The sequence below is a fragment of the Netta rufina genome, assembly GCF_964035555.1.
Source record: "Netta rufina genome assembly, chromosome: Z".
In the NCBI taxonomy this organism is placed as follows: Eukaryota; Metazoa; Chordata; class Aves; order Anseriformes; family Anatidae; genus Netta; species Netta rufina.
In genome coordinates, this window is record NC_140126.1 from 25,503,299 (window position 1) to 25,527,347 (window position 24,049).

At 37.1% G+C, this 24,049-nt stretch overlaps 1 protein-coding gene across 1 annotated transcript in view; it reads right to left on the reverse strand.

Moving 5' to 3' along the window:
* Window positions 1-24,049, reverse strand: part of LOC311221088 (histone-arginine methyltransferase CARM1-like) — a gene marked incomplete at both ends in the record, with an annotated part of 67,780 nt that overhangs the window by 11,962 nt on the left and 31,769 nt on the right. The window contains 3 exons of the mRNA XM_084304847.1: window positions 4,660-4,837; window positions 16,285-16,395; window positions 23,899-24,003. Coding sequence (XP_084160973.1) covers window positions 4,660-4,837; window positions 16,285-16,395; window positions 23,899-24,003 — 394 coding nt within the window. The remainder of the gene's footprint in view (window positions 1-4,659; window positions 4,838-16,284; window positions 16,396-23,898; window positions 24,004-24,049) is intronic.

Here is a 24,049-nt window from a genome sequence, read left to right on the forward strand (position 1 = left end):
GTGGGCAGCAAAAAGGAGGAGCTAGAAGCCATTGTGCAGCAGGAAAATTACGACATAGTTACCATCACAGAAACATGGTGGGATGATTTGCACAACTGTAGTGCTGCAATGGATGGCTTTAAACTCTTTGGAAGGGATAGGATAGGAAGGAGAGGTGGTGAGGTAGCCCTGTATGTTAGTAGTATTTTGATTTTCTTGAACTTAATAATGGGGACGATAGGGTTGATCCTTTATGTGTAAGAATCAGGGGGAAGCCCAACAAGGCAGATGTCATAGTGGGAGTCTGTTATAGACCACCCAATGAGGATAAACAGGCAGAAAAAATATTCTATAAGTAGCTCAGAGAAAGTCTTATAATAACCAGCCCTCGTTCTTATGGGGGACTTGAACTTACCAGATGTCTTCTGGAAATACAATACAGCAGAAGGGAAACATTCTAGGAGGTTCCTGGAGTATGTGGAAGATAACTACATGACACAAGTGGTGAGTGAGCCAGGTAGGGAAGGAGCCCTGCTGGACCTCTTGCTTGTGAACAGAGAAGGACTTGTGGATGATGTGAAGGCTGCAGGCCATTTTAGTCATGGCAATCACAAATGAATAGAGTTTTCAATTCTTCAAAAAGTAATGAGGGATGTTAGCAGAATTGCCACCTTGGACTTCAAGAGGGCAAACTTTGGCCTGCTTAGGAGAGTGGCTTACAAAGTCCCCTAAGAGGCAGTCCTGAAGGGCAATGGAGTCCAAGAAGTCTGGACACTCTTTCAGAAGAAAATCTTAAAAAGCCCACAAGCAGGCCATTCTCATGTGTCTAAAAGTGAGCTGGTGAGCAAGAAGATTGGCCCGGCTGAACAGAGAGCTTTAGCTAGAACTCAGGAAGAAAAAGAAAGTTTATGACCTTTGGAAGAAGAGGCAATCCACTAACTAGGACTACAAAAATGTCATGAGGCTATGCAGGGAAGAAATTAGAAAGGCCAAAGCCCAGCTGGAAATTAGTATGGCTAATGCCATTAAACACAATAAAAATGATTCTAAAATTACATTAGCAGCCAAGGAGGACTAAGGAGAATCTCCATGCTTTATTGGATATGGGAGAAAACTCAGTAAGAAAGGATGAGGAAAAGGCTGAGGTATTTAATGCTTTCTTTGCCTCAGTCTTTAGCAGTAAAGTACTCCATGTACTAAGCCCCCTGAGCTGAAAGATAGGGACAGGTAGCAGAGTGAAGCCCCCATGATCCAAGAGGAAATTATTGGTGACCTGCTAAACCAATTAGGTGCACACAAGTCTATGGGACCAGATGGGATCCACCCAAGGGTACTGAGGGAGCTGGCAGAAGTGTTCACCTAGCCACTTTCCATCATTTATCATCAGTCCTGGCTATCCAGAGAAGTCCCAGCTGACTGGAGGCTAGCAAGTGTGATGCCCATCCACAAAAAGGGCTGGAAGGAGGACCGAGGGAGCTACAGGCCTGTCAGTCTGACTTTTATGCTGGGGAAGGTTATGGAGCAGATCATCCTGAGTGCCATCAAATGGCACGTACAGGACAACCACATGATTGGGCCCAGTCAGCATGGATTTATGAATGTCAGGTCCTGCTTGACTAACCTTGTCTCCCTCTATGACAAAGTAACACACTCAGTGGACGAGGGAAAGGCTGTGGATGTTGTCTACCTAGACTTTAGTAGAGATTTTGACACTGTTTTTCTTAGCATTCTCCTGGAGAAACTGGCTGCTTATGGCTTGGATGGGTGTATGCTTTGCTGGGTAAAGAACTGGCTGGGTGGCCAGGCCCAAAGAGTTGTGGTAAATGGAGTTAAATACAGTTGGAGGCCAGTCACTAGTGGTGTGCCGTAGGGCTGAGTGCTGAGGCCAGTTCTCTTTAAAATCTTTACCAATGATCTGGACGAGGGGATCAAGTGCACCCTCAGTAAGTTTGCAGACAACAGCAAGTAGGGCATAGTGTTGATCTGGTTGAGGGTAGGAAGGCTCTACACAGGGGTCTGGTTAGGCTGGATCAATGAGCTAAGGCCAACTCTATGAAGTTCAACAAGGCCAAGTGACAGGTCCTGCAGCTGTAACACAACTCCATCCACACTATAGGGTGGGGGAAGAGTGGCTAGAAAGCTTCCTAGAGAAAAGGGACCTAAGGGTATTGGTCAATAGCTGTCTGAATATGAGCCAGCAGTATGCTTAGGTGGCCAAGAAGGCTAACAGCATCCTGGCTTGTATAAGGAATAGAGTAGCCAGCATGACCAGGGAACTGAATGTCCCCCTGTACTCAGCTCTAGTGAGACAACACCTCAGGTTCTGTATACTATTTTGGTCCCCTCAATATAGAAAGCTTTGGACATACTGGAGCATGCTGGAGCATGTCCAAAGATTGGTAACGGATGTGGTGAAGAGTCTGGAACACAAGTCATATGAGAATTGCTGAGGGAACTGGGGTTGTTTAGCCTAGCAAAATACACGTCAGGGGAGACCTTATCACTCTCTACAACTAACTCAAAGGAGGTTTTAGTGAGATGGTGGTTGGTCTCTCCTCCATCTCCTCACATGTCCTCCATCTCCTCACAACAAGTGATAGTACAAGAGGTAAAGGCCTCAAGTTATGCCAGGCGAGGCTTAGGCTGAATATTAGGAAGAATTTCTTAATTAAAAGGGTTGTGAACATTGGAACACGCTGCCCAGGGCAGTGGTTGAGTCACTGGAGGTTTTTAAATCACATGCAGATGCGTTGCTTTGGGACCTGGTTTAGTGGTAGACTAGGCAATGCTAGGTTAACAGTTAAAGTTGATGATCTTAGAGCTCTTTTTCATCCTAAATGATTCCATGATCCTATTCTATGATTCTAAATTGCTGGGTATGCTTTTTGTTGAGATCAGAACTGCTGTTAATGACTGAGATGGTCATGTATATATCACTCTTAAGCCTTTATCCAGGAAACTGATAGCACTTAGGAATAAATATTATACATAAATAAAAATCCTACTATCATAAAAAGATATTATTTTTTTTCTTTTTTCCCTCCATAATGAAATTGAGGAATGGAGAATTTTATTTACAGTGTGGCAAATTATTTACAGAGCAGGGAGTTAAATCCTGATCTATCTTTTTGCAAGAATTCATTTTTATTGGGAACTCAAACTCAAATGGCTCAGAAAACCACAGGAACTATTTTCCATTATTTTCAGTGGACAGTGATTCAGACCAACTAGCAGCTTTAATAGAAGCCCTTGTATTCTACACTGTATTCTAATCATCTTGTAGCTTCTATAAATGTGGTTGTTTTGAATTACATTTGAACATACTTCATCAGCTGTTTGTTTACCTGGTACAAAACATGATGAATACCTGAAGGGGAGGACAAGTAAAGGATGGTAGGGAAAAAGAAACAGCTTTTCTGTATTCAGTACATACAGGAAGAGACCACAGGAATTCAAATAAAGAACAACACCCACTCACAAAAAAAGATGTGCATTTTAAAACTGGTCATAGGGAGAAAATTAACAAGTTTGCAGATGAAAATGTAGGATAGAAAGTTTACGAACTTAACTGTTTGGAATAACTAAGTATTTGCAACTTAAACAAAATGTCAGGATTTCAGCTCACTTCTTAGACAATCATTAAGTTTAATAATCACTATGTAAGGTGATTCATTCCCACTGTGCAAGAGAGTAACCAGGAAGTTTGTAAAATATGGAAATCATATTCATTCACTCATATTTTTAGCTGAAAATTAGATGCCTACAGATCAATTTTCAGAAGCCTCTTTGGAAACTGAGTCCTAACAATGTATGAAGGAGACTTCAAATCAGTGGCTGACTTTTGAAAAATACTACCTGAATGTGATTTGCAAGTTTGAAACAAGCAAAACCAGTAGCTTTCTGCCTTGATATACAGATTCACTCCATACTTCACAAATTTCTGATCTAATAATTTTACTTGAGAAAGAAGTCTTTTAAAGAGAGACTTCATAGTTCATTTTCAGCAATTCACACAGATTTCTCATTCAGCAAATGGATGCCCAGATTCACCTCACAAAGAAGATTCGCAAGAGGCCCAGGAACTCATAGATTCCCTTCAAAACTCCTCCAAACACAGGAGAAATGAAATAAAGAGTACCAAATGCTCTGAATCTCTGATATGTCTCTGAAAAGGTAAGATTTGAGTATGAGAATAAGGTATCTGGGAGAAGCCCAGTGAAAGGATTTCAAAACAATTTGAATTTCAGTTTTCCCAAGCAAAATATAATTTTCCACTAAAAAGCTCATCCTATTTGACCATTCTGCTCTCATCTACATTCTTCTGTGTGGCATATGAGGTTATTGTGCCATCATCTATTGTTATATGTTGCAACAAAGATGCAATCATACAATATACAACGTCATGTTAAGATTAAAACACAGGAAGAACTTGGCAATGCAACACCAACATACTCAAAAACTATTTCCACTGTGAAACAGCAAGAAGTCACAGCATAGTACAATAGCTGCATCATTATGTTTATTCCCTTGGTCTGTCTAGATGTTGGTGCTAGAGTATACCATAGTATAATACCAAACTATCAATATCCAGGACTAATAATGCAGGTCTTTGATTTCTCTTTCAGAAGCTTTTTATTTTCCTTTCTATATGCAGTGGGGTAACTGTGATGGCACACTCACCATTTGACTTCAGCCATTTCTTAGAATGGAGGTAACTTTCCAACATCCTTTCATTGAACAGCATATAACCCATTGGTTCAGAAATTACCACATCAACGCTCTCAGGCAGGGAGATCTCCTCAATTTTCCCTGTCAGGATTGTGATCTTGTCAGAAAGGTTGTTACTTCTCACCAACAGCTAAAGAAAAAAAAAAAAAACAAAAAACAAAAAACACACAGAAAGTGTTGACTCTTTTTACTAACAGACTTCATATCAGAGATTTTTAATTAACATGAAAACCCCTACAGTGTAAAACAGCTACTTAAACCTGATAATCAGATTAAAACATAAAAGTAGACATTTTTCCTTGCTGCACCAAAATTTCCGAAGATTGGGGCTCACTGGAGCAAACTCAAAGAAACATATCATGCAGGATCAGAAAGCATTATTACAAGAAAAGTCACATAAGAAATAATTGTAATTAAAATCTACAAGAATAAGAGAATTACCAGGAATAATAATAATAAAAAGTGGGTATTTTATGACAATCAGAAGATTGCAAAGAAAGCATTTTCTGACTTCTCCAAGTTGTTAAAGACAAATAAATAAAAAAAAGCAACCACAACTGTTCATGAATAAGTTATTCAGTTATGAAAGAAGAAGAAACTCTATAGCTGAAAAGTTTGAGGTGAGTCATTTCTAAACATAAGTGGAACATAGCTTTACATTTGCATAAATGCATTCAAATAGCTAGTAGTTACAACCAGTGTACTGGAGACTTACTCACTTCTATTTGCATAGTGAACCTCAGAACAAAACATTTAATGAACAGGAGAGATGGACCTCAAATTTCATGTTCAATATAGCAAGTTATTAAAGAAAAGAATACCTTTTCAAACTCTCTATACATCTACACATCGACGTATATCCTACCTAGCTGTGCTGTAATCAGACATACAGAGAAGTAGCTAAACCTGTCAAGTTCAAATTACGAGTAGAATCTGGTTTTGGGGGGGAACAAATGTATACAGAATCACTTACTTTGCACTAATCTACTCTAACAGAGGGAGGTGTCTACGAAGAGACTCTTTAAAATGAAATACCCTTTGCAACAGCACAATAGGAACATAGAAACATTAAGGTTGAAAAAGACCTCCAAGATCATCTGGTCCAACCATGCCTCTACCACCAATATTACCTCTCTAAACCATGTCCCTAAGCACCACATCCAACTTTTCCTTAAACACCCCCATGGACAGTGACTCCACCACTTTCCTGAGCAACACATTCCAATGCCTAGCTATTGATTCATACTGATGTCCAGAGATACCAGGAAAACCAAGCATACACAATTCAGTAAATACTAGAAATCATTTCCTCACAGATGTGCATGCATTGGTATAACTATAACATCAGTACAAGTGCATAATTACTTCAGCAAACCTTTTCCAACACAGTCTGGGCCCTAGGTAACGGCTATGAAACTTATAACTCATTTTAACTAGGGAAAGAAAGACTAATACTGTTATTAGGTACTAAGGGCTACTAAGATGATTAAAGGACTGGAGCACCTGTTCTACGAGGACAGGCTGAGAGAACTGGGCCTGTCTAGACTGGAAAAGCGAAGACTGAGGGAAGACCTCATCAATGCATATACATGTAAATATCTGAAGGGAAGTTGTCAAGGGGATGGGGCTGGACCCTTTTCTGCTGTGACCAGTGACAGGACAAGATGCAATGGGCACAAACTGAAGCACAGGAGGTTCTGGTTGAATATAAGAGGGCACTCCTTACTGTGTGGGTGACAGAGCACTGGAACAGGTTGTCCAGGGAGGTTCTGGAGTCTCCTCTGGAGACGTTTAAAACCTGCCTGGATGCCATCCTGCACAGTGTGCATCTTGCTTGATCCTGCTTGGCAGGGTGATTGGACTAGATGATCTTCAGAGGTCCCTTCCAACCTTGGTCATTCTGTGATTCTGTGATTAGCTAAACCAATCATTTTAATGAATAATAAAGTTAATTATTTTCAGCCAAAACACAACACTATATACATGATAATGTGGTAATTAAACTATTGAATAACCCCCCAAAAAAATCCTACACTGACACACTAACAATTAGGCACATTACACTGCTTCTTCTTTTAGTCCCAAGTGTTTTTGTAACCATTCCTTAGAACAGGCTGACAAAAAATATATTTATTTTAAAATTCTTTAGACTGAAGACTATGCCAGAAAACATGCAATGTGATTTCATTTTGGAAATGCAATTACCTTTTTACTCACAGGTGAATTCTTCATCTAAGAACAGCTTGGCAGCAGCATGGATGAATAAAGGAAAGAAGCCTAAATCATTTCAGACCATCATAGACTGTCATAGATACCTCACAGTTGGCTAGAGGGCAGCAGAATATTGCAATACCTCTCATATGTGGTGGAGATACTTAAGTTGTGAAAATTCTTACTTTTACTGGAAATAAGGCAGAGAGACAAGTAGAATAGAAAAGGCTTTTCATTGCTATTCCATGTTATTGTTATTATTATACAACTTAAAAAAAAATCGCCACTGTTTATTTGTTTTCCTACCCTCGTATACAGCAAAGACAAACAAAATACCAAGAAATATTGTCAGTACTAATTCTGTCCTTCAGAGTGGAGCTACATCTTGGGAAAGCTAAAGCTCTCTGTGCATTCAGTCTTCCAAAGCTTAACAGAGGCAAAAATTGCATTATTTACAATGAGTTTAAATGCTGTAGGAAGGTTTTGCCTAGAGAGTCTCAGGGAACAGAAACCTCTTCTTGTCACAGAACATTCTTCTCCATGTCCTACCAAACATGCTCTGACAGTGCTCTGAAGAAGCAAAGCAATCCTGCATCTGACAAATCCTAGTCTGTGTACCTTGACTTTCAGGATGCCAGTGAATACAAGTTTAAGTATTCTTTACAAGCGTATCCGAGAGAGACTAGAAAGCTAGTTTTTCATTGTTTCCAACATTTGTTGCATTTAATTACTATTTTTTTTTTGTTTAAAAAACAGATTATTTTTCTGAAACTGGAATTTATCATGCATTGATGAACTATGAGTAGTAGCTCATTATCACAGAAACAGAAGCAAAAATCAATTAATTGGCATTAAGTAGTTCAGAGCTACAGTTTGCCACAAATATCTCTTTTTCCACATGATGAAGATTCTACAGAGGTTATTATAAATAATTTAAAACAGATATACAACAGAAGCGCATTATAGGGAAAGTACAGAAAACAGTGTTAATTTCTAATCCCACACACTATTAGTCCAAATCAGATTAAACAAATAAAAGGCTACAATTAGCAGCTATAAACTAATGCTTTGTTCTAGCAACTCCGACCTTGTTTGAACTGACCTTACTTTTCACAGAATTATTAATATTACATTAACACAATCTCTGCAGCACCTTCAAGAATTGAAAGTTTTAAACATGAAAAGTTATTTCTGCCATCACCAGTATGACTTGCTCAGGCAGGAATATCAGCTATGCCTTTTAAACACATCAATCTTTCATCTCTTATACTGAACCCCATAGCACATATCTCCGCAGAAAGGAATCATAGAATCATAGAATATCCTGAGTTGGAAGGGACCCAAAAGGACCGTTGAGTCCAACTCCTGGCACCACACAGGTCTACCCAAAAATTCAGACCATGTGACTAAGTGCACAGTCCAAATGCTACTTAAATTCAGACAGGCTTGGTGAAGTGACTACTTCACTGGGGAGCCTGTTTAAGTGTGTGACAACCCTCTTGCTGAAGAACCTCTTCCTGATGTCTAGCCTAAACTTCCCCTGCCTCAGCTTGACACCATTCCCCAGGGTCCTATCACTGGTGACTAAAGAGAATAGACCGGTGACTGCCCCTCCACTCCCTTTTGTGAGAAAGCTGTGATGAGGTCTCCCCTCAGTTTCCTCTTTTCCAGGCTAAACAGGCCAAGTGACCTCAGGCACTCCTCATATGTCTTCCCCTCTAGGCCCTTCATCTTCATTGCCCTCCTCTGGACACTCCCCAACAGTTTAATGTCCTTTTTGTACTGTGGTGCCCAGAACTGCACACAGTACTCGAGGTGAGGCCGCACAGCGCAGAGCAAAGCGGGACAATCACCTCCCTCAACCGACTAGTAATGCCGTGCTTGATGCACCCCGGGATACGGTTGGCCCTCCTGACTGCTGGGCACACCGCTGGCTCATATTCAACCTGTTGTCAACCATAACCCCCAGATCCCTCTCTGCAGGGCTGCTCTCCAGCATCTTGTCACCCAGTCTGTATGTAAAGCCAGGGTTGCCCCGTTCCAGGTGCAGGACCCAGCACTTGCCTTTGTTAAACTTCATGCAGTTGGTGATCGCCCAGCTCTCCATCCCCTCCAGGTCTCTCTGCAAGGCCTTTCCACCCTCAAAAGAGCCCACAACTTCTCCAAGTTTGGTGTCATCAGCAAATTTGCTCAGAACACCTTCTAGTCCTACATCCAAATCGTTTATAAAAACATTGAAGAAGACTGGCCCTAAAATGGAGCCTTGAGGGACTCCACTGGTGACCATCTGCCAGCCAGATGTGGCCCCATTAACCACAACCCTTTGAGCCCTGCCTGTCAGCCAATTGCTCATCCATCATATGATGTTTTTGTTTAGTTGTATGCTGGACATTTTGTCCAGTAGGATCCTATGGGAAACTGTGTCAAAAGCTTTGCTGAAGTCCAAAAAGACCACATCAACTGGTTTCCCTTGATCAACTAGATGGGTGATTTTATCATAAAAGGAAATCAAATTTGTTAGGCAAGACCTACCCCTTGTGAACCCATGTTGGCTGGGACCAATGACAGCATTGTCCCCCAGGTGCGCTTCAATAACTTCAAGGATTATCTTCTCCATAATTTTACCAGGCACTGATGTGAGACTGACAGGCCAGTAATTGCTGGCGTCTTCTTTCTTGCCCTTCTTGAAAATTGGTACAACATTTGCCAGCTTCCAGTCTACTGGGACCTCTCCAGATTCCCAAGATCTTTGAAAAATAGTTGAGAGAGGACCTGCGGTGATGTCAGCCATCTCTCTAGGTACCCTGGGATGAATCCCATGTAACTCATGAACTTGTATAGATCCAGATGGAGCAGCAAATTCTGCACACGTTCAGGGTCAGTTGGGAGTTTATCATTCCCACCATCGTGGTCCTCCAGCTCAGGGCACCCTGAGTCCTGAAGTCCATCATCAGTGTTTAAGATGGAGGCAAAGAAGGCATTAAATGTCTTTGCTTTGCCTATGTAATTGTGTGTGAGGAGACCTTCCCCACCTTCCCCATCAAGTAGCGGACCTATGTTTTCTTTGGTCTTCCTTTTTCTGTTCACACATCTGAAAAAAAACAACACTTTTTTATTGTCTTCCACAGACCTGGCCAGCTTCAACTCTAATTGGGCTTTAGCCACATGAATTTTCTCCCTACAAACGCGAACAGTGTCCCTGTATTCCTTCCATGTCGTCTGACCCTCCTTCCAGGAGTTGTACATTTTCTTTTTTCTCCAGTAGAAGATCCCTGGTCATCAAGGCCGGCCTTCTGCCCCACCTGCTTGCCTTCCAGTATTTTGGAATTGCCTGATCTTGTGCTTCTAGGAGGCAGTGCTTAAAGACTGACCAGCACTGATGGGTGCCAATGCCCTCAAAAGCAGTTTCCCGGGGTACCTTGCTAGCTAGTTCCCTGAGCAGCCTGAGGTCTGCTTTCCCAATACCCAGGGTTGAAGTTTTGGTGGCAGTTTTCCTTCTGTCACCAAAAATTTTAAACTCAACCATGTTATGGGCACTATAACCAAGATGGCTGCCAATTGCCACATCCCCCACAAGACCCTCTCTGTTCTCCAGCAACAGATCTAGGAAAGCACCTTTTCCTAGTTGGCTCTCTTGGCACCAGCACCAAGAAGTTATCATCTAGGTGCTTCAGGAACCTCCTGGACTTGCTCGTGTCAGCCCTGTGGTAATCCCAGGATATGTGAGTACTCATTAACAGCAGGCTCAATGTGAGCCAGCAGTGTGCCCTGATAGCCAGGAGGGCAAACCACATTTTCAGGTGTATTAAACGCAGCATGGTCAGCCAGTCAAAAGAGGTGATTCTCCTGCTGTATTTAGCATTGGTGCAGCCTTACTTCAAATGTTGTGTGCAGTGCGGACCTCCGCAACACAAAAAGGATGTTAAGTTGCTTGAAAGCATTAAAAAAAAAAAAAAAAAAGGCAAAAAAAGCTGTGCTGGATGTATGTACTGAGCAGAGGCTGAGGACACTTGGACTGTCTTGTTTGAAGAAAAGGAGGCTGAGAGAGCCTCATTGCTCTCTGCACCAATAAAACTTAGAAATTTCTTCATGGAACAAAAATAAAACTCTGAAAACAACAACAAAAGTCTGACTTCCAAAGGAGCCCCAAAGACAGCAAACAGATCAAAGCATTTCACACAGATATAAAAGCTGATCTGTGCGTGTGCTGCTATATGAACTCCGCCAAAACAGTAAATAACATAGCAGCATCCTTAATACTGAAACACAAGTAGTCAAATGGCTACTTATCTAATGGTGCAGCTACATACTTTCTAGGGATGCTTAAGAACTACATATTTGAAAATACTGTTGTAATTAATATAATACTAATAATATATAATATAAATACTAATATAATATAAATACTAATAATATTAAATAATAATATATAATATAAAAATATAAATATATAATATAAAATATTGTTGTAATTACATTTTTTATTGAATGCTGATGAATATAGAGAAAACAGAGTAACTTCTCTGTAAATAGAAGACTCTGAGAAGGACTAAATTTTTTGAGAACATACATGTTAAAAACATGTCTTTGTGTGACACTTCAAAAAACCCAGACAGAAAAATAGAGTTAATTTGATATACACATTCTCTGTGCATTTTTTCAAGAGTTAACTGTAAGACTGACAGATGGCTCACCCAAAATCCTAACCAAAAGTGTGGCAGAGGCTTTAATTGGCTGTGATCATCAGCTGTCATACACAAGAGCACAGTTAGTCAGCTGCAAAAGAAATTTGACAATTTGTAGAGCTAGTCTATCAGGAACTATTCTAGTACTCTCTGCCTGCTCAGATTTTGCACCTTAGCAGCAGCTGCACTTATCTAAGCATGCAAGTCAGTTCTTTGACCTCTCTTAACAGAGGCAAAAGGAGTAATTACATAATTATATAAGAACTTAAAGTATAAGGTCTATATCTTAAAGTTTATCTGAACTGCCAAGTCTATTAAATATTGAGGAAATCTAAGAGTGTCTAAACAAGATGTTTGTTCTCTGTGAATTCCAAAGAATACAAACTTTGTGTTCTGTGATGGAGAAGCCTTCTTATGAAGCTTTGTATTTCCATCATATTGTTTCTGAAGACTATCTCACCAGATTCTCAGCAGCAATTGCTGAGTTTATTTGAAATGGCTAACATTTATATATATGTATATATATATATAAATATATATACATATATATAAACGTACATATATATTTATATATGCATTCAGCTGGACAGCTGAAATACATCTTCCTTGACAGAGAAACTGCTATGATCTCATTTTTTTACACAGTTGCCCCTTGCAACAGCAGCATCTAGCCAGTGTTTTCTTTTCCTCTTTTCAATGTATATCATCACTATACTATATAAAATCCATCATGCAGCATCTGGCATACCAGATAAGATAGCAGGCACCTTACCACATAATTAAATGCAGTTAAAGCCTACTAATTTAAAAACAAACAAACAAACAAAACAAACAAACAAAACAAACAAACAAAACAAAAAACACAGAAACAGGTGCGGTTTGTTTGTTTGTTCCACAGAAGACAGCATGGTGCATACAAATATCACCTAAACACTACACAGCAAACAGGTGCAAACATTGTGGTGACTGATACAGAATCTTTGCAAAAGTAGCTGTCCTAAGAGCATGTCAAAATGCCTGTTCAAACTCCTGTATATGTCTTATATGCAGCCTGAATCCACACATAAATGGGCTTTCTCACAGGAGTTGTCGTTCAGTCTGCTCAAGGCTAATTATCTTTAATTAAATCTATTCCCTTATGTTTGGCTATTTCAACACAATAAATGGCAGTCATATATATTGCTATGCACAATTTATGTCCTATATCATGGCAGACTGACAAGCATTTCTGGGGCATTTGTAGGGTTATTACTAGAGATTCAATCATACCATATGACTGAATATGCATACATACTCAGCGTTTGTCAGGCTGCGCCAGCACTGCTGCAGCTAGTTCTGGTCTTCATAATTCAAAAAACATGTTGATGGGCTGGAGAGGATCCAAAAGAGGGCCATGAAGATGATCAAATGGTTCAAGAACCTGCCTTGTAAGGAATGACTGAAGGAGTTAGGTCTTTTTGCCCTGAAGAAGTCCCCAGCAGAATACGAATATGTATTCCAGTATGTATTCTAGAGCAGCTACAGAGAGGATGGAGGCTCACTCTTCACAAGGAGCCATATGGAGAAGACAAGAACCAATGAGTGCAAGTTGCACTGGGACAAGTTTTGTCTCAATATAAGAAATACTTCTTTATGCTGACAGTAATCAATCAATTATGGGAAGAACCTCCCCAGGGATGTGGTAGAATACCTGTCACTGGAGGATTATATATACATACAAACATAGCAGAGACTCATGTCTGTTTAGCTTTTCTGAACACCATAATGACACCATGGTACAACACAGAAATACAAACATATTGACTTGCAAACCAATGAATTGCAAACCAACGACTGTTGCAGACATGAAGTATTTTTTATTGAATATCTAAAACAAATGAGTGACTAAGCACAGCCGGTATGTTTCCCAATAGAGCAGCTGCTATAATTTTTCCTATTAACATAATTTTCAAATGTTCTGCCACTGCACATCTGTTCACTGTACAGTTTTCAACACTGTCATTTTTTTTTTTTAAATATCATTCTTTCAAAATAAACCTCTAACCATAAAGAGGAATCTATGTAATACCAACAACTTTCTCAGTAAGTAGTACTACAACATTAATTTTTACTGCTCAAGTATAATTTCACTTCAGTCAGTAGTTCATTGTACTGGAATACTTGCTTTGTACTAAAACATAAAAAAATGAAAAAGACTCATTAATCTCATATTCAGATTGCTATATAGTATATATCTGAAACAGATGTTAAATACGATAAATCCGTACAGAAATGAGAGAAGAAATCGATAGAAAGTAACATTCATTTTATAATCCAGATACTTGATAAACCATACTAATGAAATCCCATTGTGGAAGATGAGGATATGACAAATAGTATACTGAATATGCAGTATAGGAATTTAATTGACTGATCCAGCTAAGCATCCTTTTTTGAAAAAAATAAATAAATTCTTAAAATATGCTATGTGTTAATAGGTCATCTGATCTGCAATACAATTCATAAGAGTGAACAAGTTTTCATAAGAAATGATGACCACGGAAATCTATTATACTTCTTATGAAAACTGAGTCCCATTTGGGGAAGTAGAAGGAGAAGAAAATAACCAAAAAGCTATGAATTGTCAAACTAAAAATAACACTTTAGCCAGTAGTCCCAAGGATCTACAGCTATATACGGTTCTTCACATCTCTATCAATCCTAGTTTTTATCATTTTAGCATTTTATCCACCCCAGAAGAAAAGCAATTCAGTTCCCAAAGCCAATGGTTTCATGCTGTTTCTCTGTCAAGAAGTTGCCATATATTTTACTCACATTTATATTGCAATATAGTTACATACTTGATTTGATAGACTACAGATGCAACATGTACCCTATCACAACTAGTGATTTTGCTCACTTCTGACTTGGGCCAAGTTTTGAGTGAACAAAGACTCAATGAGTGAGCCAATACCCACTACCTGCTAGGATAAGCAAGTTGTCTTTTGCTATTTTTATTATGTTTTTGTAAAACCTGTGTCTATTATGAAACAAAGATACTGGACAACATTGCATCTATTTACAAAATCCTACATGAACTAAGAACCACTCTTCACCATTCCCTCTGATAGACACCTTCCATATATTAACCTTTGCTTAGTGTTGTCAATCAACAGCAAAAAAAAATCCTTTTAATTAGGTAGATTTTTCTAATTATCCAAATTATACTAAAACCCAGAAATCTTCTTTTAGTACTTAGCAGATAAGTCAGGCTAGTGCTCCCTAACCAATTCCGAAAGTAACAAACACATAATAATAAAGCCTTTTGTCGGCAGCAATATAAATAAGATAGAAGTAGGAAATGACCATATGAAATTTCTCAGGTGAATTCTATATTTAATAGTATATACACATATCTTAGAAATAGGAAAGAGATAGTTGTCCTACAATATTTTATTCAGTATATGAATTAATGAAAAATGTATATGGGGAGATTATTAAGAGTTTTGTATTTGAGATGGAATGAAAAATACATATAATTTATAAATTTCTGCCTGGAGAGAAATAAAAATGCCTAGTATCCACATTTTCTTCCTTAAAATCTAAACAGATTATCTCAATTCCAGTAACAGTGCATTTCCTTTACAGTATTACAATTAACAATTGGTCTTCACTAGCCTTTATCATGAGGCTGGGTTGCTGAAGGAGCATAATGGAGGAAGTTCCACTGAACTACTGCATACGCTTTGTGTGGGCTTTGAAGAACTATTGACTCCCAATCCTGCTTATGGACATTTAGAATCTAGATCAGCAAAGCAAAAAGAACAATGGACATCTGGATACTGCAACTTTTTTCTAGGTGTGGGATGAAAATTCGTTCACTTCTCTACTTTTCACCCTCTTTTACATTAAAGCTATTGTAAAAACTCAGATGGAGGTGATCAGCGTTAACAAAATTTGTAACAATAATGCTCTCACTCTCCCCACGCATTCTGATGTTCACCTAAACAAGCAGAGATAGCGAGAAAAGACATGGAGATTTTTGCTGTTGCTGCTATTTAGAATTAGCACCTTATAGGTACCGGACTTTTCCTAAGGCATTTAGTTTTCTATACCATTTTCAGTGCTTAACTTACTTTGACTGATATTATAATACTTTGTAAAAGCAATGCCTGAAAAATATCTTTTAAAACTGAATACACTCTACAGACATGCCTTTTGTAAACATAAAAACATGTTTTTTCATAAGAAGGGTGAATGAGTAAAAGGGTAATACTTATCAGGAAACTCAGTTAACTACCTGATCACATGGATGTTCAAGAGACCCAGGAAAAAACACCCTGATATTTTTGCACAGAACCCTTAAAAACAACATCTGTTTTTTTGTTGTTGTTGTTGATTTTTTTTGTTCTTTGTTTCTTTGTTTTGCTTTGATTTTTGCTTCTGAAAGTAAAAACTTAATCACAGTTAGAACAATGAACACAAGTTTTTCACAAAACCAGTGATGCTATGTTTTACAGACCTGATATAATATTCAGGTCACCTTCAAAAATTACCATCCAAGATGTGTTGCCACTAAGATCTGATTTATTAGAAAAATCAAAATCAAATTTTTGACATTAGCCTTTTAGAGACAGAGTACTGGATCTCTAACGTTTTCACACTATACCATTCTATCACTTGCCTCAAATAAAGCACTTACCTCTGAATATTTTGTCACTGAACTGGCGTCAACTGCATAGACTTTTCTAGCTCCAGCCTGCGCTGCAAAAGATGAAAGGATTCCTAATCCAGAGCCAACATCTAGGACCACCTTGAAAACAAAAGGCACACCGAAAGAAATAAAGTATTTAAAATTCACTTTCTGACACCTCTTTTAAGTAACAACATTTTTGTTTGAATTTGACATGAAAAAATTACATAAAAATTATGAATTTGACATGAAAAAGTAAAAAAAAAATAGTTTATAAAGAATCTGAATACCCTTGATCTGCAACACCAAATTACATTCTAGCAGCAACAGCATATTTTTAAGAGACCATAGACTATTTTCAAGTGTAACTACATGCGTATATTTGGATGAAATAGGTTTTTCTATTAAACTTTCCTTGGGAGGACAACTTGAATACTGAGCCTAAACCAAATACAGGGAGGGAGGGATGACATGACAGTAATTATTATTGAATACAGAACTATGTATTTTCAAATGAAAAATCATTCCATGATGTGGAAGTATTTTGAATAAAACTGAATTATATATCTTTGTTCTTATTATAAATAAGAACAATTATATATATCAATTATATACTTGTTCTGCTTACTGGATTTTTTCCCATATTGCTTATTCAATTACTTTGATTTTTACATCTATTTCACATCTCTGGAATGATAATGGAAAAAGAAAATGGGCCATCAGACTGAAAAAAGGATTCCAAATGTAGTTACAAGATGTCCACTGGAGAGTAATGAACCTATATGCAGGTCAAATTATATCCACTGTTGGATGGCCCTTGGGCACACGTTGAAGTGCTATGTGTTGTGACCTGTCCAAATTCATACACTTGTACTACTTTTCTCAGGAAGCCAGCTACAGAAGAGCTGATGGAAGATGAAGATGTCTGTGGCATCCCTGGGGAGTGGGAGGATTTGCAAGAATCTTCTGTCTAATGCACTTCTAGAAATGAGGAAGAAGAAGGTAGAGTATCTCCTCACTTTACGTATTTAAGAGGATGACTGTTAAGATTAAATGAACTATATAATCATGACTAGATTGATCATTCAAATCTCAGCAAGATGTTTCAACTATCATACACTTGTGCTGTATGTTAGATTACATTTATTTTTTGTTTATTTTAAATTTAGTCATTACTGGACAGATAGTTACAGCATTCAACAAAAGCCCTCACTCCTAAGAAAGTTAGGAAGAAGTAAGCTGTTGATTTCTTTATTTGCTCTCCAGGTAACTGACAGATCTCCCTTGTATTTCTCCAATACTCATCCAAACTGTTTTTTTTTTTTTTTTTTTTTTTTTTTTTAACTACTTTCTCTCAAAACAAAGGTTTCAAACCTAGGCACCAGAGAAAGAATTTCCACTGTTGATTCTTCATAATGAAATTTCAGACATCCCTATTTCATGCTATACATGCATGAGTTTACTGTAGAGGAAGTTGCATGAAAAATGCACATAACTAGGTCATAGTGACCAGCTATATATTTATGATTTTCTTTTTTTTTTGTCTACTTCTATTAATTTAGATATCTTATTGTCTTATAAATATACTGTATGCCTTCTCTGGATGAATGTATATTGTCCTGTGAGTATTTTATGTATTGTGAGTGTTTCTTTACTGGATAACTTTCTCAGAAAAGCTTTGCAAACTTCATAAAGATATAAAGATAGTCTCAAATTTCAAAAGTCCTGGTCTCAAAAGTCCTGACTTTTCAACCTCTGTTAGTTTTCAGTAATGATTTCCAGGTCTTTGTTGTAGTTCTTGAGAATTCTTCATTCTAAACGAATGAAAAAATTAGTTAAGACTGATCATGCCATCTTGGCAAAACTAATAATCTTTGAAAAGTTCCATAAGTTCACTAAATCTTTCTTCATTGTATACTGAAAATTTTCTGTAATTACTTTGTGAGTATGTAAAAATTGTGTGGAGGTTTGAAAACTTTTTAAGCTACATATAATATTTTTCACCATGTGTCCTGACTCTTTCATCCCTCTACTTCTTTCATCCTGTAATTCAGAGTTTGGTTTATCTGCTCAAGATGGAGAAAAAATGCATAAAAACTCTGAAACTCTGTAAATGTAATGTTTTGAGAATAAAGGGAAAAAAAAAAAAAAGAGAAATATGAAGATGTCATGTTGATTGCTACAGAAATGCCTTAAAGTTTTCAAAAATTCAAATGTCTGGAGACTGCGTCTGAAAAAAAAAAGATTCCTCTTTGGATAACCAAAAATATATAGAGGTGCTGTACTGCATTTTCCTTCTTCTTGTGCAACTGCAAATCATACAGCAATTAAAATCACCTTTTTAATTATTTATTTATTTGCATTCTATATAGAATTATATACAGAAAATATCACATGGGGTCAAAGTAGAGCGGAAATTGTTTTAATTCACGCAGATTAAAGTTGAGTTTACTTTACTAAACTTTACTACTTTACTTTACTTACTTTACTAAACTTTACTACTTTACTTACTAAAGCAAGATTTTTGTCAGAACAAAGCCAAGTTGCTGTTCTTCAAATAATAAAATAAATCTTTGATGGAGATTAGGTGAATGATACCTGGATCTTGTTAACATTAATGACAACAGAAATTCTTGCTGAAAACCTGTTTCATGTTAAGCATCAGAAAAAAGTTTTGTTATATCTGTCCTGCCAGGACTATTCTGTTGGGTTAAGATCCCCCCTTTTTTAACTGTAATTACTGTTATTTTTTACTGATATTTTGATGTGTATACATCAAAGATATGGATCATTTAGAGTATAGAATGTATAGAAAGATGAAAGAGATAAAAAGTATTGAACAATATTTTTTTTGTCTACCTGAAGGCCTTTAATAAAAACACGATTATGTTCTTTGTTTTGTTCGAAATCCTTCAAACTTTTTTATGATGTATGACTTAGCCTTCACTTTATTATTTTAGCAACTTGAATTGTCCTAAATAAATTCAGTCTTTTGTAATTACAAAGCATCTTATTTAAAATGCACGGATTACTTAATTATTTATTTGGATGATCTTTTTCTTCTTTGTTCTTTTCTGATTTTTGAAGATTAAATCCTTGGTAAAGCTCTCCTTCTACTTTGGCTTCAGGCAGAACACAGTCCTATATGTTCAGCCTTTAAGATTCTGAAAAGCTTGTCATCATCCTCCTGTGGATTCACTTCATGAAGACCTGTTTTTTGTTTGTTTGCTTGTTTGCTTGTTTTTCCTTGAGGAAGAGTAAATAACATGCCTGTAATTCTTAGTTGCTGGAGGAATTCCAGCAACTTCCCTTATCTTTTAATTCCTAATTATACTTGGGTCTTTCCTTTCAATTAATTAGAAAGGCATTTTTACATCTAAAAGTGTCCTCTGGCTTAGGATTTAACATCTGTGTCTTCCACAGTCCACTTCATGCTTTCAGTGAAAATTTTTAATATTTTTCTAGAATGTTTTCTTTTAGAGACTGAACTGGTTGCTCACAGAGTGTGGAATCTCTATTCTCAGATCCATTCAAAATGTGACTAGACAGATCGCAAGCACTACATTTGTATTAAAGACCTCCAGGGGTCCTTTCCAAACCAAAGTACTGCAATCCAATGATGCTATACCACACCTTACTCCCCAACTGGCATTGCTGCAATCATTGCCATGTCCTACAGAAAGCCTTCCTTGCTTCACATAGGAAGAGCATTCTATCACCATACAGAAGAGAAGGCTCTGGGGTGACTTCACTGCAAACTTTCAGTACTTGAAGGGGACTTAAAAAAAGATGGAGAGATAAAGGGTGACTCTTTGCTCAAACAGCATGAAGGGTAATGGCTTTAAACTAAAAGAGGGAAGATTTAGATTAAAGGTTAGGAGGAAATACTTCACTCAGAGGGTGGTGGCATTGGAACAGTTTGCCCAGAGAAGCTGTGGATGCCCCATCCCTTGTATTCAAGACCAGGTTGGATGAACGTTGAGCAATCTGATCTAGTGCGTGATGTCCCTGGCCATGGCAGGGGGGTTGGAACTAGATGATCTTTGAGGTCCCTTCCAACCCAAGCCATTCTATAATTCTAAGATTCTAATTCTATGATTCTAAGATCAGAGCTGTAAGAGCAATCAGGATGAAATACTGTGAAATTCAATATGTTGTACTAACATACACATTTCTGAAAAGTAAAATTTTAAGATAGGTAAGAATTTTAAGATAGGTGGCTGGGGCATGATAGTGTCATTCACATTTAAAGTAAAGGTTACCGGTAGATTGTATGTGTTTCGGTATTTACTTTGAAATCTGAATGCAGCTAATTCAGTATTACCAGAAATTGTAATCAGGAATAGAGGATACCTTACCCTCCTGAACACAGTTCAGTACTGCTCCTCTTTCGCCTACACAGATGAATAACATGCCAAATGTGAATTTAATGGGAATTACTCACATGTGGTAATAGGCTTGCATACTTAAGTACTTGCATAATTGAAGCCCTGAAAAGGACTTTTGCAAAAAAGGGGTGAGGAGTTGAAGAAGACTGTAAGAAGGCAAGCATATAAAACTAAAAGCAAAAATGTCATATATCTACAATTACATTTATTATTCAAAATTACTATATATCAGCAAGATTATATGAAGAAAATATTCCTTTTTAACAAACAACAAACAAAGAAACAAATAAAAATACACACACACACACAAAACAAAATATGTGCCTTTCCATAATCTGAATGGTTAATTTCTGTGATCCTTCCTCCAGGATCACTAAAGGTATTCTGATTCAAGTTGCTTTGCTTTTAAGTAAACTATTTGTAAAAAGATTATGAAGAAAAAAAAATACATGTAAAAAGGCTCTGAAATTTAGACTTGTTTTAGAAGAAATACAGATGTGTCAGCTTGTACTCAGTTTGAAACAGCTTTACATGCTGCTACCGTATTTAGTTGAAAGCCTTTTTTCATTTTAACTAAGTAAAACACCTTAATTTACCTCTTCTGGCAATACAACTATTCAAAATCCAAGTTTTACTTTTAAAAATAGTGAAAGTTCTAAGAAGTTTCCTTCAAAGGGTAAACATGAAGAGTATATATCAGTAAGGACTACAATATTAATATGCAGTATCCAACCTTAGATTCATTATATTCTGAATGAGCTCTCCTTATTCCTTTAAGATACAATATACATAGTCAACACAAGTTCTGTCCCAGTTGGTTCCATAGTGCCTTACCTCTGAGACACAGTATGTTTAAATTTATCACCAAGAACCCTCTCAATGGGTCAAGCACAACTCATATTACCTGTTGCATTTTCTCATAAAGATAATTTTTAGAAAAAATAAAGTCTGGAGTAAGAAAAATATACCTTATCAACAGATAACTTCTGACTACAAGCAAAAATGTCAATGTAATGTACCATCTGAGAATCTAGGGAAGAAGGCAAAAAGAAAAAGAATAAAAAAAAAAAAATACACCGAGGGAATGCAGAGTAGGCAGGAAACAGTAAGTCAAATAGCAATTGAATGAAATTTCTTTCAGTAATGAAGGTATGAAAATAATTATGTACTTTTTGCCGTTTTTAATCTCCTCACTGCCATCATTAAACATTTGTCTGCCCTGCATTTCCTGGATGTAAGATAAATGTAGCTGCAGTATTTCCAAATTGGCCTGCTTCAGTCTCAGCACAATTGGATTCTCAGGTTCTCATGGGAACGTTTTTTTTGCCACAATGTAGATAGTTCAAGTTTTTTTCAGCTACATTTACTCTGAAAATTGCCATTTCTCAACAGAATCAGGAAAAAGAAAGATCATTTTCTACAAGGGTGGCCAACAACACCCAGTGTGTAATAGTTTTACTAATAGGTATGTTGAAGAGAAGCCAAGGCACCTCCAACAGTTGGGAAAACAAATAAACCAAGAGTAAAAGTAAGGAAGCTGTACTGCTGTATAGCAGCAACATTTCCCGGAGAGGCAAAGACTACAAAAGGCCTGAATTCCCTACTGCAGGCACAAAAATGAAATTAAGATATGTTGCCTACATACAAAAATCATCCTTTTGGGTTATAATATGTGAGTATCCTAACCGGCAAGAAGTGAATTGCAAATAAAATCTTTTCTCTGTTGTTTCTTTCATCATATACTAAGTTCCATGTTCCAGTACAAAATTTAATCCATTAATGATACAATAGCTCTGCTTACCGAGCTGCTATCATCCAATACCACATGCTTTGGAGTTTGATTCTGATGCTTATAGAAAACTGGCACAGCCCTGTGTACAACACTAGTTTGCTAACTTTATTGAATTAAATAGGAGAGAAGAATTATCTCAGGCCAGAAAGAAATTACAGAGACTGAAATCTCTTTCTAAGAAGGTAAATATTTAAGTATAGTTTCTAAAGAATCATGTTTTGCCTAAGTCACATGACAAAGAGAAATCATTTGACTTGAATTTATTACTAAAAATAATTAATATCTAAAACATAACAATCTTAAAATAATCAAAATAGATTTCATACTTACAATTCTCCTCATTTTGGCTCTAAATATGCTACACTTTTAGAGGGAAATGTTTTGTTCAATACTTGCTTATATGTTATTAAAGACTCATTTTGGTGATGTAGAAGACCATTTGTGCTGGTATGAGTTGAAGTAAGAGGCTCCTTTTAGAAGATGAGAGAAGGAAAGGGAAAGGGAGAAAACACAAGAAATGACAACAGGGTAAAAATATATATACAGAAATTTAACTTCATTCTCTCCATCTTTATTTATTTGCAGTATTCTGTCTGGACATCAGAAGAACAACTCACATGATCTCAGTGGACATTCTGAGCCCTTGAACACAATCTTGCTGGGTGGCTAAGCTGCTCTTTACAAACTGCCTATTAGCTTACAGAATGTTCAATGTGGTCTAATATTTTTTGCTATTTTTCATTATTTTTATTAATATTTTTATTAAGAGAAGTGAGCAGTGTCATACAAGGATCTGCAGATGACACAAACTTCAGTCAACGAAAGAACAGATATGTACTGAAGGTAACTGACAGGTCAATACAAGGTAAACTCAACTCAGTGCTGAATAATATTACTTTCGGAAAATCTAAACTATTCTCATACCGTCCAAGTTCAAACTGAATTGCATCAAGGCCAGGAAACAGAAGAAAAAAAAAAAAGAGTGAGCCTAAGCACCATTATGAATTCTTTGGTGAAGATCAATGCTCAATGAATAAATGTAGTCCCAGGAAAAAAAAGTAAATAAATACAAGATTTATAAAAAGTACAGTAAAGAATAACTAGAAAGTCAGAATTCTGCAGTATAAATTAATTGTATGGCATTGTCTTCACTACCATGTATAAATCCTGCCAATCATTCTCAAAACAGATGCCATAGAATTTATGGTGACTGAAAGATAGTAAGAATAATAATGTGTCATGCACTACTTTTTCATAAAGAAAAAAGCTGAGAGGACTTAGAATGTTGATCTCAGAAGCAAGATTACATAACAAGAAATGACAAAATCTCACCAAAAATTGAGGAATGATTAGCAATTTCAATCAAACGGTGTCTCACAACATAAGAGCAAAATGACAAAATTAGAAATCACACTGCAATGTTTAAGACTTAACAGAGCTTACCTTGTCTTTAAAATCTATGTGGTTCTGCACTATAGCTCTATGGTAAGTGGTCGTCCTCACAAAATCCTGCATCATAATCTGTTGTTGAGACAGACTGCCATAAAACTAAAAGGAATGGAGGAGGTGAAGAAAATGAGAGAGAGAGAGAGAG